This window comes from Candoia aspera, chromosome 3 (genome assembly GCF_035149785.1).
Source record: "Candoia aspera isolate rCanAsp1 chromosome 3, rCanAsp1.hap2, whole genome shotgun sequence".
In the NCBI taxonomy this organism is placed as follows: Eukaryota; Metazoa; Chordata; class Lepidosauria; order Squamata; family Boidae; genus Candoia; species Candoia aspera.
This window is the reverse complement of record NC_086155.1, coordinates 110690910-110705524: the sequence shown is the minus strand read 5'-3', so window position 1 is coordinate 110705524 and position 14615 is coordinate 110690910. Positions and strand designations below refer to the sequence as shown.

At 43.5% G+C, this 14615-nt stretch overlaps 1 protein-coding gene across 2 annotated transcripts in view; it reads left to right on the top strand.

Moving 5' to 3' along the window:
• Window positions 1-1462: 1462 nt before the first annotated feature.
• LOC134493802 (flavin-containing monooxygenase 5-like) overlaps window positions 1463-14615 on the top strand; it is a 34212-nt gene continuing 21059 nt past the window's right edge. For both annotated transcript variants that reach the window (XM_063298585.1, XM_063298586.1), the window contains exons 1-4: window positions 1463-1600; window positions 2186-2374; window positions 5477-5639; window positions 7535-7677. In XM_063298585.1, coding sequence (XP_063154655.1) covers window positions 1466-1600; window positions 2186-2374; window positions 5477-5639; window positions 7535-7677 — 630 coding nt within the window. In that variant the 5' untranslated portion in view covers window positions 1463-1465. The remainder of the gene's footprint in view (window positions 1601-2185; window positions 2375-5476; window positions 5640-7534; window positions 7678-14615) is intronic.

Below are 14615 nucleotides of genomic sequence, written 5' to 3'. Positions count from 1 at the left end.
AGAATCTCCTACCATGCCTTGCACCTAGACAGCTTCCCATTCATCATTCATAGAGATAATTGGCTCTTTGTTACTGTTATCAAAGTGTTCTTGTCCTTCCTCAGCCACCAAAAGTTCATCATGGATTTACTTTGGCCATTTAGTACAACAAAGAGGTGACCAGGATCTGATTGACAAAGGATGGGTTTGGAGGTGTATGGATATTTGAGGTAAAGAAAGCCTTGTCTGACTTCAGAATCCCACTTAATGCAAACTCCATTCTTGCAAGAGAAATCAGTGATCATCAGCACAACTAACTTAGACTAACTTTCATCATGACTTTAATGGGTGGATTGTGATTTTGTAGCCAGTGCATTCACAGTACTAATTTAAACTGTAAGGGAGAAACTAAGTAAAACTGGAAAAGCTCCTGGTGATTGCCAGTGTCGAGCTCTATAGGCTCAATATTCTCCATAATGGGATCTGAATGTAGAAGTCTGCTATCAATAGTCTCAACTATGACCAGAGAGAGGACAAGTAGACCATATCTGCATATATATGATTCAAGGAAATTGTCTGTAGTGTGTTGTGGCCAAACCCTGGTTCATTTAAAACAAATCACTTTGAAGATACAAATAAATTTATTAAGCATGCAAACAACTACAGTGTACATTGAACTCCCAGGAAAACCTTGGCAGCTTGCTGAGCATCCCTGAGCAAAAGCAACACCTCAACTTCTTTGGCCTACAACAATACCAAAACAAGGCAAAGAAAAAGGCAGACACAATGTAAATTTCAGCCTAACATTGGAATGTTTTTGATAAGCCCATCTGGGTGATCTTTTTATTATTTCTCCCTTCCTACTAGGTCAGCATGCTAGCTATACTATCTTTGAGATATGGCCAGTGAATACAAACAATGTAGTTTCTTGACCCACTGGTTCCTGTCTGATTCCTCCCTCTGTCACCACTCAGGGTCAATTCAGCTTGATGTGACTGTTTATTGCAAGGGCACTTTAAGCAGTTCACATGTATGGGGAGTATCTCATAGGTTTGGTAGTAAATGCAGCTCACATGTGTATGGCAGGGCGGGGTATCTTTTACCACCACAAGCGCTAGAATCTATTCAAGATTATAGCTCTATTCTGTTGTGAAAAGTAACCACAATGATTAAATGCTGATGTGCTGCTTTGCAGGTCTGGCCTTCACAATTTCTGGCTGTCTCAGCTTTACGCCCTTGGAGCCTGGGGCTGTCTTTTCCCAGACCTGGGGCATATAGGACAAACGCTGGAGAAAAAAATCTCCCTCCCCCAAGAACAGCACTGTAATGATGCTTTGAAAGATGGGGAGTCTTAGTAGGGCACACGGTTGTGAAGCGATTTTGAAAACTGAAGACAAGGAAATACAGTATTTTCCGGTGTTATTATTATAAAATACGTAAAAAGAAATAAACTGGCCTTAACACATCTGTTTTTGGGAAACAGGACATGGAAAAGAAGAGAGTGGCAATTATTGGAGCTGGCTCCAGTGGACTTTGTAACATCAAATGCTGCTTGGAAGAAGGTCTGGAGCCTGTGTGCTTTGAAAGTAGTGATGATATTGGGGGGCTCTGGAGGTTCAAGGTAAGCACAAATGCTCCATAACATTGAAGCTTTACTTCTGAGGGATTGGTGACAATTCTTTCAACCTTCAGCACTATTTCAGGATGTAGCCACTTGGTCCATATCTTCTATCATTGTTAAAAATATGAAGAATATATTTTGCCTGAAAACGCATCCCGAAGATCCCTCAGCAGATCATAGAAATAAGTACAAGTCAGAATGAAGAGAAAGAAAAGATGCAGCACAGTTTTTGCCCAGCTAATTCTGTCAAAATTTACAGTTTTACATGGAAAACCATCATGGAGTGCAGCTTGCAAACTAGGCAGAAGAGTTTCTGATGATAAGATAGCTATGGGATTCCAGAATACATAGGACATTGTGAATTTAGGTTTAGAGCTGCATATGTGCCTGTTTCTGTGCTCATATACTTATTATGAAACTTGGTACCTTTGTGGATCTTAAACCCCTAGAATCATCTCAGACACTAGAAAATGAGCAGTAAAGTCTGAATAGGATTTCCAGTGATTGGAGAAACAGGAATACATTTCATATAATATATAGATCCAAAAACAGCATGCAACAATATCTAAAAAAATTTTCTTGCAGGAGAATCCTGAGGAAGGCCGGGCTAGTATTTACAAATCTGTGATCATCAACACCTCCAAAGAGATGATGTGCTTCAGTGACTTCCCCATCCCAGATGACTTTCCCAACTACATGCATAACTCAAAGATAATGGACTATTTCTGGCTGTACGCCGAACAGTTTGACCTTTTGAAATATATTCGCTTCAAGGTAAGATGAACATGACCCCTTTTTTCTGCAGCACTGGAGAGGCACAAATGTTCTTCCTGTCTTCAAAAAGGGGGAAAAAAACAGGACCTAGGTAACCACAGATTAGTCAATTTGATATTGACACTGGGCAAAACTCTGCAACAGATTATTTGGGAGCATTTAAAAAAGAATGCATTGCTTGACAGAAGAGGAGATCATGCCAAACCCTATCTCCTTTTTCGACAGAGTGACAAACTGCAAATGCAGGTCTGGGTTGCCTCAACAGAAGCATGGTGCCCTGATTCAGAGAAATCATTTGGCTCTCTGTTTTGTTTTTGCCAGACTGTACCTGGAATATAGCATCTGTTTCTGGGCACTGCTTTTAAGGAAGGACATTGACAAACTGGAGCAGGATGATAAGAGTCCTGAAAGCAAAAGCCTGTGAGGAATGATTGGATGTGTTAGGTATGTTTAATCTAGAGCAGACTGAGGGGACATGATAGCTCTCTTCCAGTAACTGAAAGGTGTTGTGTAGAAAACAGAGTAGAATTGTTAGAGCTGTATCAGAAGACAGGAAAAAATTCCTAATGGCAAGAGGTGTTCAATGAGGGAACAGACAGCCTTGGGACTTGATGGCCTCTTCTCTGCTGGAGATGTTTCAATCAAGGCTGGACGGCTGTCTGTGGGGGATGCGGTAGCATGGTTAGGGGCTTGGACTAGATGGTCTCTAAAGACATGTTCTACCCTTACATTCCATGAGTTTGCCTAATTTTCAAGCAAATTATACCTATTTCTTTTTAAGAGCAACAATCTATCACCGATGACTGAAATTCCTGTTTCTAGCAAGTTACACCAAAAGAGGTTAATGGACTAGTGACTTGTGATGCACCTACATTTTGGACTGCTCGCCGCTCATCCTTATTCTGTCAAGACCGTACATCAGACCGCATCCTAGTAACTTAGTACTGATAGCACAATTCTATGTCAAATCCAGATTGGGTTTTAGTGTTTTAGGAACTGGTTTTAAACCCCCCCACTTGTGCACCTGCTGAGATACAGTATCATAGAATTAAAGAGTTAGAAAGGAACTTCGAGATCATCTAGTCCAACCCCTGCTCTGTGCAGGATGCTCTAGAGCAGTGTTTCTAAAACTTTTTGCTCTCAGTACCGCTTCCCACTTTCAAAAATTATGGAGGAGCCCAAAAGAGCTTTTGTTTGTATGGGTTAGATTTATCAATTTTTACCATACTAAAAATGAAAAATGACGCATTGTAGAATATTTATTTATTGAACCATGTAAAAATAACAATATTAAACCCATTAGATATCAACAAATAAAGTATTTTTCATGAAAAAAAACCTGTATTTTTTATCAAATAAAAAATAATGAGGAGGAGGAGAGTGACGTTGTTTTAAATTTTTCCAAATACCTTCAATATCTGGCAAATAATTTATGATTTTGTGGACCTCTGAGAGGGTCTTGGGGGACCCCCAGGTGTCCTCAGACCACATGTTAAGAAACACTGTACTAGAGCATCTCTGACAATGACCGTCCAGCACCCTCTCTTTGAAGACCTCTAGAGAACTCATAATGTTGCATGATAGCCTGTTTCATGGCCTGATAGCTCGTAAAGTCAGGAAGTTCTTAATGTCTAGATTGAACCACATCCTCCTCATTTTTTAATCCACTGATTCTTGTCCTACCCTGTGGAACAATAGAAAATACCACTCTCCTTTAGCATGGCAGCCTTCAGATACTGGTAGCCTGCTATCATGCCTCCCCTCGGTTGTCTTTTCTATAGGCTAAATGTGGGAGAAGCTAGTCTGATGTAGCAATTAAGGTGCTGGACTAGAAACTGGGAGAGCACGAGTTGTAGTCCTCCCATGGGCGTGAAAGCCGGCTGGGCGACTTTGGGGCAGTCTCTCTCTCTCAGCCCAACCCACCTCACAGTGTTGTTGTGAGGAAAAGAGGAGATGGGAACACTGCCTTGAATTGCACAAAATGTAGTTGTGATCTAATAATAAATAAAATACTCAGCTGCTTTAACACTCCTCCTTGGGCTTTGTTTCTAGACTCTATATCATCCTGGTAGCCCTCTTCTGAACTTGCTCCAGCTTGTCAGTGTTCTTTTTGAACTGTGGTGCCCAGAACTGGCTGTGGCACTCCAGATGGAGTCTGACAGAGTGGGAGAATTACTTCCCATGATATGGACTCTTTGTCCCTGTGAATGCACTCAAAGATAGCAGTTACCTTTTTGGCAGCTGCATCATATGTTGGTTCATGTTTAACTTGCAGTCAGCAAGAACACACAGTCTCCTTTTGCATGTTCTACTGCCAGGTCAGGTCTCCCCATCCTATACTTGTGCATACAGTTTTTCCTGTTGAGATACAGAACTTTTACATTTGTCCTCATCGTGGCTGGGAACTGTTTGTTGCTGGTACCAAAATCTTCCCTCCACAGGGAACTGCGTTACCAAGTGGCAGGAATGAATGGTTTCAGGGACAAATTGGGGAGGTCAGGTATTTGATCCTAAATGTCTTCAGACTTCCCTCCCAGCCACTGTAAGAAGTTACTCTGGTCACACACTGCTACTGAGCACAAGCAAAATAGATAGCTCCCTTCCTTTTCTAACCTGCTTGCGCAGCCAAGGTGAGTGGAAAATTCCAACTAAATCTGCATCTAGAGCACACCACACCTTCATCTAAATCCCATGCAGGAGATCCAGGCATATATTAGAGACTTCCTTACTATGAACCTGTTCATTTATTAAGATCTGTAGGATAAAACTAATACATGCAGAGACGTGCTTTCAGGTGTGGTGAGAGAGTTTTCTCCTGTGTCACTTCCAAACTGCAGGATGTGTTTCCATCAGGAGTACCCTGCTCTCCCTTGGTTTCTAGGGGGAAAATGTTGGAACCCATCTTTCTAATCCTTTCACCTGTTTATTCAGCAGAGTCCTCTTGAAAAAAAATGAAAATTTAAAAAAAAGCAGGGAAAAAAGAGCAGAGGAAAAAAGCAGAGAGAAAAGCAGAGGAAAAAAAAAGCAGAGTCCTCTTGAAAAAAAAAGAGCAAAGAAATAACTATGTGTTGGTTTACTCTTTTCCTGACTTTCTGCTTTCAGACTAAGGTCTGCAGTGTAACAAAACGCTCAGACTTCTCTACGAGTGGTCAGTGGGATGTTACCACCGAGTCAGATGGGAAGCAGGAATCAGCAGTCTTTGATGCAATTTTGGTCTGCACTGGCCACCACACCAATGCACATCTGCCACTGGACTCCTTCCCAGGTATGATCTGAAACCGCTAGGAGTGACACTTCTTTTTCAGCTACAGAGTTGAGGCAAGAGACCAGGATGCCCTCTGATAGATTGTTCCTAGTGCTAGGACTTGAAAGCGGTAACTTGCATACCTTTCTCTGTGAAATAGATGTTTTGTGATAGAAGAGACAGAAGAAATGTTGGCAACGTATTGGAAAAATTACAGTGAAAGATGACGAGGTCTGGGTCTCTCTAATCAATTCAGGAATGAGGCAGGAGACGGTACAACAGAGGCCTTGTCAGCAAGAATCCTAAACTAGACCCCAAATGTTCATTTTGAACACTGCCACTGCCACTCCTTGCCATTCTTGTAGTTGCAGTTTAATGCTGATAGCATTCAAAAAGCATCAGGGGCTGCTTGAATCCTATAAGCATTAGGGACTTAGCAACGTTGGCCTCCTACTTCCCACCCCACCTCAGGCTGCTTTTATCACCCTAACTACTTTAAAGTAAGATTTTAATGCGCATTTGACTTCTTGCTAACAGTCTCTCCCATCCGCAAGGCATTTTGTAATGTCTCCATTATTCTCCCACAATCCTGGGCTTAAAGTGACAGTTGGTTTTCCATTCCAACAAGTGAGCTCAGCAAACTAGCATGTTCCACGTGGGTAGCTGGCATAGGTCAGAATTAGTTAGATAACAAGTGTGCTTTTGTAGCATTCACATCTGTGCTCTTTTCCTGCTTCATAAAACTAACAATGTTGTTGCATAAACTCATCCCCTGTTAGAGGACATCATGCTCTTTTGTTGTTTTTGTTCACCATACCGGGTAGTGTGTGTGCGTTCCCTGGATCTAAGGATCGACTGAGACTGTGCTAGGTCCAAACTGAACTGGAAATTACTCAGTAACTTTCCGGCATTTTGGGTTGGTTTTTACCCATGTGGCCAAATGGAATTACAATGATCAGCAGAATGAATTACACCTCAACTTTGATTTAACGGAGTTCACATAAAATAATGAACTGATGGATTTATAACATGCCATCAGATCAGTGTGGACTCTTAGCGACCACATTGATAATTTTCTCCAGGAATAAAATTAAAAATCTTAACATAATTCTTCACAACCCATAAGATAACCTCACTATTTCCTGCCTCCTGCACTAAGAAGCAAATCATTTCATTCTCTTGCGCAGAGCAGATTGTTAACCCCTTCTGAGGGCACCCTTTGTTTGTTTTTCCCTTTAGAGAAGGAAAGGTCACAATCACACAGCAGATATCTGGATTTCTCTCCTTGTCAGAAAGCTACTTCAGTTAGAACTGAAAGAATTACCTCCTGCTCATCCCCAGTGAAGCAGCAAAGATATCAGTGCCACCAAATCCCTAGCATAGAACAAACTGAAAGACATGAGAACACACAAAAAAGCCTGAACAGAAGTCATGTTTTTCCCTGGGAAGGCATACACCCCTTGTAGATATGGGGAAAGAGGAATGGGGCAACCTGTCAGGCCCAGCCCAAGAATGACAAAGAATCAATCCAGCCAACTTCAGTTCTTGATTTGCTCACATCATATAGACAGAATCTTGCCAGACTAAAGCTACTTACCTAACCTAAGGGGAAATAACCTGGGAGGTTCTAGGGTGGGGCTACTGTGAATCTTTTAGTCTTTCTACGTTCCAGTTCCAGATTGTTTTTTTCTCTTATCTTGTTCCCCTCCTTGGAATGTGCTCCCTCCTTCCTGAGAACCAGCAGCATTACTGAAGTCCATCACATCACCTCCCACTTCAGAGACACCTGTTCACTGATCAATTGGTACCCACAACTTAGGATACAGTTTGTGCTGTGCTCTTGAACTTACCATTTTCACACTAACAGCAAACAGCCACATAACATCAACTTGAACAATTTTACTATTTGCTTACAGGGATTACAACTTTCAAGGGCCGCTACTTACACAGTCGTGATTACAAGAGTCCTGATGAATTTACAGGAAAAAGAGTAATTGTGGTTGGCATTGGGAACTCAGGGGTGGACCTTGCTGTGGAGATAAGCCACACGGCGGAACAGGTTTGGATCCAAACATCTTGTTTTATACTGATGTAGGGCATCCGGGTAAGGAATTAATTAGCAATGTGTTTTGAAAATTGTAAAGGTCTGCTGATCTTGTGAATCTCATGCCCCAAAAAGTCTGGTGATACCTAACCTACTACATGGAGGGAATCACTTTGGGTAATGGTATGCAACACTTTGAAAATATCCATAGGATATTTAGTAGAATATGATAAAGGTGTTGGAACAGCCATTTTGAAACAAAGGAAAACCTGGTTAAAATATTGTCTGTGATAAAACTGGCAAGCTCCCTCTTGCCCATCTCCAGATAATTTTTTTCAAAGCTTTTCCTCCAACTTTTGAATGTGTACAATATGTGTACTGCATAGAAAAGAAAGTAAGTGTTGTCAGGATTTTATATCCTGCCATGGCACCAGGAAGGAACATCCTGCCAATTTATCAAAACAGGGAGTCGGGAATAATTAGTGGGAAACAGCCAGACTTGCAGAGTAGGTGAGAACACTTACGGGGGGGGGGGTTAGTTTAATCGCAGATCCGCAAGACTGCGATGATCAAAGTACTGCAGCGAGAAATTCAGCACCAAGGACAGATCAAAGAGCAATATTGTCGAGTTGATTGATTTGGGCTGGGAAAGACCTGAAAACTGAGACGAAGGGAGGGACAGTCAAGCCGCGGATCCCTGATGGGAGGGGGGGAATCTTGGCGATCTAAACTGTTGGCTGTGCACACTTTCTTCACTTGAATATTTAAAGTGTCATGGATCACTAGCTTTAATAAAGAACTTTTCATATCCTTATGGGCTTGTGCTGAGCATTGCTGATTTAATAGCTAAAGGATCACAATCATCACAGAAAAAGTCAAGTCTCCTTCATGGCTGCCTTACCCAGAGATCCCGTATCTTCTGCAGAAGTTCAGCAAATGGACTATCCAAAACCTGAAAGAACCTTTCCCACAGGGAGAGAGGGGGAGATTGATGCTGAGATGGGAGAAGCCTTCTACCAGAACACAATAGAACACCCAAAGCCAGAAGATGCCCCCACCCAAGAGGAGAAGGGGGAGAGCAGAGTTCGATACAAGAGAGCATCCCAGTGATCTGAGAGGGAAAGGTCAGAAACCTCGGAAATCAACAATGAGGAGGAAGAATGGGAGTCCAAAACCCCAAAGAGAGCCACTAATTGGACAGCCAAAGTGCGGCTAGAGGTGCAGGGGGCTAGACCGAAGTCTCTCCCCAACCCCGAAGGTGAGCACCGTCCCAAGTTGATGAGGGTACCCAAACCCAGCTGGGTACTAGAGGTGGGATGCAGCACGGAGAAATGCCCTAATCAGTGGGTGACAACACGAGAAACTCCCACCACCGTTCACCAGCACCAAACACACAAGCAGAGAAAATGGAAAGGGAAATGAATTCAACGAGAAGTCAAATTTCGAGTCTGCAGAGGGCAGTTGAGCAGCTGCTTCAGAAACTGAACCTGGGGTTGGTGGACGGCACTCCAGAAATAGAGTGCCAGGCAGGAGTCCACCTATCTACACAAGAATAGAGCAGCAACAAAGAGATGGAAGGAGAAAGCGGAGTGGTCACTCACCCCCCTCATGGTCAGCGCCCAGCAGAGCCACCAAGAGGTGCTCCTGAAGGAAGCGGATCCTTTGGAGGAAGAGATTTGAAGGTAAAATTTACAGGAGACCTCAAGAACCTAGCTTGCTTCTTAACCCATATGAGAGGGTTTATGGAGGAGTTTGAGGCAGTGTTCCCCACAAAAGATGCCAAGGTGTGGCACATTTCAGCGCAGCTTGAGGAAGAAGCAGCAGACTGGCTTGTGGAATTGCACGATGCAGAGTTGCCCAAACTAACAAATTTTCAAAGTTTCATGAGCACTTTGAGGGAGAGGTTTGAAGACCCCCTCTCTAGAATGAGAGTCAAGTCAAGCCTGCAGCATATTAAGCAAGGAACCAGGTTGGTTTCCGAATATGCCATGGAATTCAGAAGACTGGCAGGAAAGTTAACAAATTGGCTGGAATTGTTGAAAGTTGAGTACTTCCAAGAGGGCTTACACCCTGAGATTCTAGAGTGGTCCATAGCCAGGGGGAACGCTGGGACCCTGAGGGGGTGGATTTGCCTCACTGGCAAAGTGGAGGACATGAGAATCACATCAAGCTTAAACAAAGGACCCAACCAACCAAGAAAAGGCAAACTGTGCCAGTCGTTACTTCTGCAGGGGGTGGGGGGGTGGATCATGGGATGAAGAGAAAGAATGCCAAATGAGGAAGGGTTTATGCTTCAGGTGCAGCAGAGAAGGCTATCACATCTTTCACTGCCCGTAGTCCGCAACCCCAGGGAGGGACAAGGCAGGAGACAACAGGACCAAAAAGCAGAGGAGCAGCTGCCAGCACAATGGAAGAAAGAGGTTACCACCTCCCTTTCAGAAGGGGAGATGTGACTGGTGGGGAAGCTGAGCCATCGGGAAATGAGAGCCTGTTCTAAGCAGCACTGAAGGGCAGGCTATACCAGATGGGCGCATGGATCCAATGGTGAGTGGAGATTGCCCAGTGATATTTGTGGGTTACAGTTAGACTTATTAGGGGATTGTGGCAAGGTGGAATTGGTAGGGATGCTGGACTTGGGATGCACCAGATGCCTCATGCATCACACCCTAATGGCAGGGCTAAGACTGAAAGTGAGAAAATTGAAAACTCTGATCAATTTCATTCAACTGGATGGGATGGAGATGAAGCGGGGTCCAGTGGAGTATTACACTGAAGCAGTCCGAATGCAAATAGGAAGCCACAAAGAGTCCCTGAGATTTGTAGTGGCTCCTATCTCTGATCAATCCATAGTATTGGGACTAGCTTGGCTATAAGCCCATAACCCCCAGGTAAATTGGGCCACTAGCTAATTGACTTTTGCCAATGGGATTTGTCAGGGTTTAACTCCCAGAGAACCGAAAGTTGAACCTGAACTGATAGGCACAGCATCTGAGATGTGGGGGGAGGCAACAGCAGAGGATGGCGATTTCATTCCAAGGCAGTACAGAGATTTAGAAGAGGTATTTGGAGAAGTAGAATCGAACGAGCTCCCACCTCATAGAAAATCAGACTGCGCTATAGAACTGGAGCCAGGGCCCAACTACCAAGACTAAGCTGTATTCTATGACTCCCCAAGAACTAGAAGCCCTATAAGAATTCATCGACAAGAACTTAGAGCAAGGTTTCATTCACCCCGCCACTTCATCGATGGCCGTGCCTGTGCTATTCAGAATCAAGAAGGATGGGACACTGAGATTGTACACAGATTACTGAGGACCGAATGCTATCTGCACGTCCAATAAATACCCCTTGCCACTGATGAAGGACATGTTAGCCCACCTATTGAAAGGAATTTTTTTTTTACCAAACTGGACTTAATGGAAGCTTACTTTGGAGTTTGAATCTGGGAGGAGGATGAGTGGAAAACAGTGTTTAATTACCAATTAGAATCTTTTGAATATTTGGTAATGCCCTTTGGATTGAAAGGGGCCCTTGGGGTATTTATGCACCTAATAAATGGAGTGTTACATGACTTTTTATACTGGGAGGTATTAGTCTATTTAGATGATATTTTAATTTACTCTGAAACAATGGAAGAACCTGTAATTTTGGTGAGAGAGGTACTGAAACAGCTACTGTAACACCAGTTGTATGCCAAGTTGTCAAAATGTGAATTCCATAAGGAGCAGTTAGATTATCTGGGATATTGAGTATCAAGTAAAGGGATCGAAATGGATCCAGCAAAGGTATGAGATGTGATAGCTTGGGAACCACCACGAACGAGGAGGCAACTGCAAAGCTTCCTGGGATTCACAGTTCATACCCAATTTTGCACAAGCAGCTCTACCCCTCACTGATTTGTTAAAGACTAGAGGGAGAGGAGACCCTAAGATAGTGAAAAAACCAGAAGTGAGGTTACAGCGGACTGTGAAGTGCCAAGAGACTTTTGAGTGGCTAAAATCACTGTTTACCTCAGAGCCAGTGTTAAAGCACCCTGACCCCACGAACCCCTGATCATGCAAGTGGATGCATCAGATGTGGGGGTTTATTACAGAAAAATGAAGGGGGGGACCTAAGGCCCTGTGCTTATCTCTCCCGCAAGTTCACCAACACAGAACACTGCTGGCACATGTGGGAAAAGGAAACATTCACAGTGCAGTGGGCTTTGGTGAACTGGAGGAATTTAGTAGAAGGGGCATCTCAGCCTTTTGAAGTTTGGCAGATCGCAAAAATTTAGAAGCGTTGCGCACTCCGAGGAAGCTAAACCCTAAGCATATTAGATGGGCTCAGTTCTTCAGTAGGCTCAACTTCACTCTTAAGTACTTGCCCGGGGGAAATAATTTCTTGGCTGATGCTTTATCCCGGTTGCCACAACATAACAGCCAGAGGGAAGAGATAGTTTGTTGTTGTTTATTCGTTTAGTCGCTTCCGACTCTTCATGACTTCATGGACCAGCCCACGCCAGAGCCCCCTGTCGGTCGTCAACACCCCCAGCTCCTCCAGGGACGAGTCCGTCACCTCTAGAATATCATCCATCCATCTTGCCCTTGGTCGGCCCCTCTTCCTTTTGCCTTCCACTCTCCCTAGCATCAGCATCTTCTCCAGGGTGTCCTGTCTTCTCATTATGTGGCCAAAGTATTTCAGTTTTGCCTTTAATATCATTCCCTCAAGTGAGCAGTCTGGCTTTATTTCCTGGAGGATGGACTGGTTGGATCTTCTTGCAGTCCAAGGCACTCTCAGAATTTTCCTCCAACACCACAGTTCAAAAGCATCGATCTTCCTTCGCTCAGCCTTCCTTATGGTCCAGCTCTCGCAGCCATATGTTACTACAGGGAACACCATTGCTTTAACTATGCGGGCCTTTGTTGTCAGTGTGATGTCTCTGCTCTTAACTATTTTATCGAGATTTGTCATTGCTCTTCTCCCAAGGATTAAGCGTCTTCTGATTTCCTGACTGCAGTCAGCATCTGCAGTAATCTTTGCACCTAGGAATACAAAATCTTTCACTGCTTCTACATTTTCTCCCTCTATTTGCCAGTTATCAATCAAGCTAGTTGCCATAATCTTGGTTTTTTTGAGGTTTAGCAGCAAGCCAGCTTTTGCACTTTCTTCTTTCACCTTCATCATAAGGCTCCTCAGTTCCTCTTTGCTTTCAGCCATCAAAGTGGTATCATCTGCATATCTGAGATTGTTAATGTTTCTTCCAGAGATTTTAACTCCAGCCTTGGATTCCTCAAGCCCAGCTTGTCGCATGATGTGTTCTGCATACAAGTTGAATAGGTAGGGTGAGAGTATACAGCCCTGCCGTACTCCTTTCCCAATCTTAAACCAGTCCGTTGTTCCGTGGTCTGTTCTTACTGTTGCTACTTGGTCGTTATATAGATTCTTCAGGAGGCATACAAGATGACTTGGTATCCCCATACCGCTAAGAACTTGCCACAATTTGTTATGGTCCACACAGTCAAAGGCTTTAGAATAGTCAATAAAACAGAAATAGATGTTTTTCTGAAACTCCCTGGCTTTTTCCATTATCCAGCGGATATTGGCAATTTGGTCTCTAGTTCCTCTGCCTTTTCTAAACCCAGCTTGTACATCTGGCAATTCTCGCTCCATGAATTGCTGAAGTCTACCTTGCAGGATCTTGAGCATTACCTTACTGGCATGTGAAATGAGTGCCACTGTTCGATAGTTTGAACATTCTTTAGTGTTTCCCTTTTTTGGTATGGGGATATAAGTTGATTTTTTCCAATCTGATGGCCATTCTTGTGTTTTCCAAATTTGCTGGCATATAGCATGCATTACCTTGACGGCATCATCTTGCAAGATTTTGAACAGTTCAGCTGGGATGCTGTCGTCTCCTGCTGCCTTGTTATTAGCAATGCTTCTTAAGGCCCACTCAACCTCACTCTTCAGGATGTCTGGCTCTAGCTCACTGACCACACCGTCAAAGCTATCCCCGATATTGTTATCCTTCCTATACAGGTCTTCTGTATATTCTTGCCACCTTTTCTTGATCTCTTCTTCTTCTGTTAGGTCCTTGCCATCTTTGTTTTTGATCATACCCATTTTTGCCTGGAATTTACCTCCGATGTTTCTAATTTTCTGGAAGAGGTCTCTTGTCCTTCCTATTCTATTGTCTTCTTCCACTTCCGCGCATTGCTTGTTTAAAAATAATTCCTTATCTCTTCTGGCTAACCTCTGGAATTTTGCATTTAATTGGGCATATCTCCCCCTATCACTGTTGCCTTTTGCTTTCCTTCTTCTTGGGCTACTTCTAGTGTCTCAGCAGACAGCCATTTTGCCTTCTTGGTTTTCTCTTTCTTTGGGATGTATTTTGTTGCCGCCTCCTGAACAATGCTGCCAACTTCTGTCCAGAGTTCTTCCGGGACCCTATCTACTAAGTCCAGTCCCTTAAATCGATTCTTCACCTCCACTGCATATTCCTTAGGAATATTAGTGAGCTCATATCTAGCTGATCTGTGGGTCTTCCCTAATCTCTTTAGTCTGATCCTAAATTGTGCAAGAAGAAGTTCGTGATCTGAACTACAGTCAGCTCCAGGTCTTGTTTTTACCGACTGTATAGATGTCTGCCATCTTTGGCTGCAAAGGATGTAATCAATCTGATTTCGGTGTTGTCCATCTGGGGAAGTCCATGTATAAAGCCGTCTCTTAGGTTGTTGGAAGAGAGTGTTTGTTATGCAGAGCGAATTGTCTTGGCAAAATTCTATCAGCCTATGTCCTGCTTCGTTTTGTTCTCCCAGGCCATGCTTACCTGTAATTCCAGGTGTCATTTGACTGCCCACCTTAGCATTCCAGTCTCCTCTGATGAAAACAACATCTCTTTTAGGCGTGTTGTCCAGTAGGTGCTGCAGATCCTCACAGAACTGCTCTACTTCAGCTTCTTCAGCATTTGT